A 1,973-nucleotide genomic window follows, 5' to 3' on the forward strand; every position below is an offset into this window, starting at 1 on the left:
ACCCCACAATTTTTAAGAGAAAGAAGAATTCATGTTAAAAGTAAAAGAAAAGCAACAAAAAATAATGGGAGGAAAAAAAGAGGAGAAACCTTTATATGGTGAGCTATATATTGATTGATAATTTATAAATTGACTACTTTTAAAAAAGACAAAAAAAAAAAAAAGAATTTCACAGGAAGTAAGTGCCAAAGAAAGTGTACTTTGTTAAATTCTTTACCAGATCAAGAAAAAAATCCAACACGAAAATAAATAATAATAAAATATTCACTGTATTTAATACTATACTATTAAAACTAAAACTGTACATGAACATAGAACTTCCACCCGTCATTACTATTTACTACCCTTAATTAGCTTCTTAACACCAATAAAACTAACCACAAAACCAAAATCAAATAAACTTTGGATTAATGTCAAAATCTAAAAAAACTAAACCCTAAATTCAAAGTAGAAAATCAACTAAACCCTTTTTCTAGTTCATATATATGTGAAATTTGACTAACTTCAAAGATCGAAGCGTAGCAGAGATTGGATGTTAAGAATGTTGCCCTAAGTGTCTGATGTGCGAAGAGACATGGAACTTGTCGGATTACTTTAACATACGAACTATCGAAAGTAACTAGCTAAGCTCTTTGGATGAAGGCCGTCTCAAGATCCGGCGGAGAGAAGAACTCACGAGCGCCGCCGTAACTGCATTTCAACGTCGGCTTTCGCTTCTTTGGAGGCGGAGGACACGTCGGAACCACCGGAATTCTGACAGAAACCGCTGTCGGAGTAGTCGGAAACTCAACCTCCTCATCCTCCGCTTCCTCGGGTTTGGTGACTGGATTTGCTCGTATAGGCTTCAGCGGTGCACGAATTGAAATTCCGGCGATGACCCATTCTTTTCCGTCGCCGGTTTCGCGTATTTCGCCGTCGAATTTTTTTTGTTTGCCGGAAAATCCCATAGGTTTATGAGCTTTTTGTGCTGTAAATGTAGCTTTTTTGGAGGAAAAACAAGGTCGTTGAAGATGAAAAAGAATCAAAGTTACGATCTTTCTTTGTGGGTTTTATTAGTCTGGGAACTGGAAAGTGTTTAACTTTTTGTTTGTGAGAGAGAGAAAGTTAAAGGAGACATGTAATTGTGGGTACGTTTATATAGTCAACCAAGAACTGACGACAAGACATCCGATCATATTCAGTTTGGTAATATTAAAATTCCTTATCTTTTAAATGCTTAGTTCATTCCCATGAGAGTAAAATTACAGTATCTTTTCTAGATAAATAAAAATATAATGCTGTCATTAAGTTGTTTGTGTGTGTATGTGTGTGTATATATATTTATTATATGTTTAAAAAAGTGCGTGTATTAATTTTGAGTTTTCTATATTATTATGTATATATTATATTATAGTAATTGTTGTTGAAATCGAAGCAGTGTTTCCATAGGTAAATTAATGTAACAAAATGTTCTAGAAGGCTAGATATTCAAAATCCATAATGCTAAACCCTAAATTCAAAATGAAAGTGTTACTTTACCAATTTCACACAAAAAAATGTGTAATTTTGCTAATTTTCCCTTAAACAAAGCATGTCAAAGCAAATGAAAGCTAGAGTGAATATATATATGCGTATATGTATTTCTCTATGTTGTGTAACAGCTCCTCATTTGATCAATCAATTTGTACACGTGTAACTATATTCGTGAATATACTTAAAAAAAGTGTAAACCGTAAACTATACTATCACACAAAACACAACCACGTGTGTGTGTATACATATAATTGAACCAAAACCATGGGTTCTTCAAAGATATATACAGTTCCGCAGGCTTAGTTCCGGAAAATTCAAGACCGGTTTTTGTATTCAAATTCTGTTACTTATATATATATATATATATATATATATATATATATATATATAGAATTTACATTTCATAAAAAAAAATTATACCACGAAAAATATGCATTAACCATGCACATGATTCAAAACTA

General features: G+C 32.4%; 1 protein-coding gene across 1 annotated transcript; it reads right to left on the reverse strand.

Annotated features, from left to right (window-relative positions):
• Window positions 1–268: 268 nt before the first annotated feature.
• LOC104809580 lies at window positions 269–1,111 on the reverse strand. The gene has a single exon (XM_010535610.2). It carries the CDS (start codon window positions 945–947, stop codon window positions 624–626), a length of 324 nt encoding a protein of 107 aa, XP_010533912.1. The 5' UTR covers window positions 948–1,111; the 3' UTR covers window positions 269–623.
• Window positions 1,112–1,973: the final 862 nt, after the last annotated feature.

The sequence above is a fragment of the Tarenaya hassleriana genome, unplaced genomic scaffold (assembly GCF_000463585.1).
Source record: "Tarenaya hassleriana unplaced genomic scaffold, ASM46358v1 Cleome16, whole genome shotgun sequence".
Taxonomy (NCBI): domain Eukaryota; kingdom Viridiplantae; phylum Streptophyta; class Magnoliopsida; order Brassicales; family Cleomaceae; genus Tarenaya; species Tarenaya hassleriana.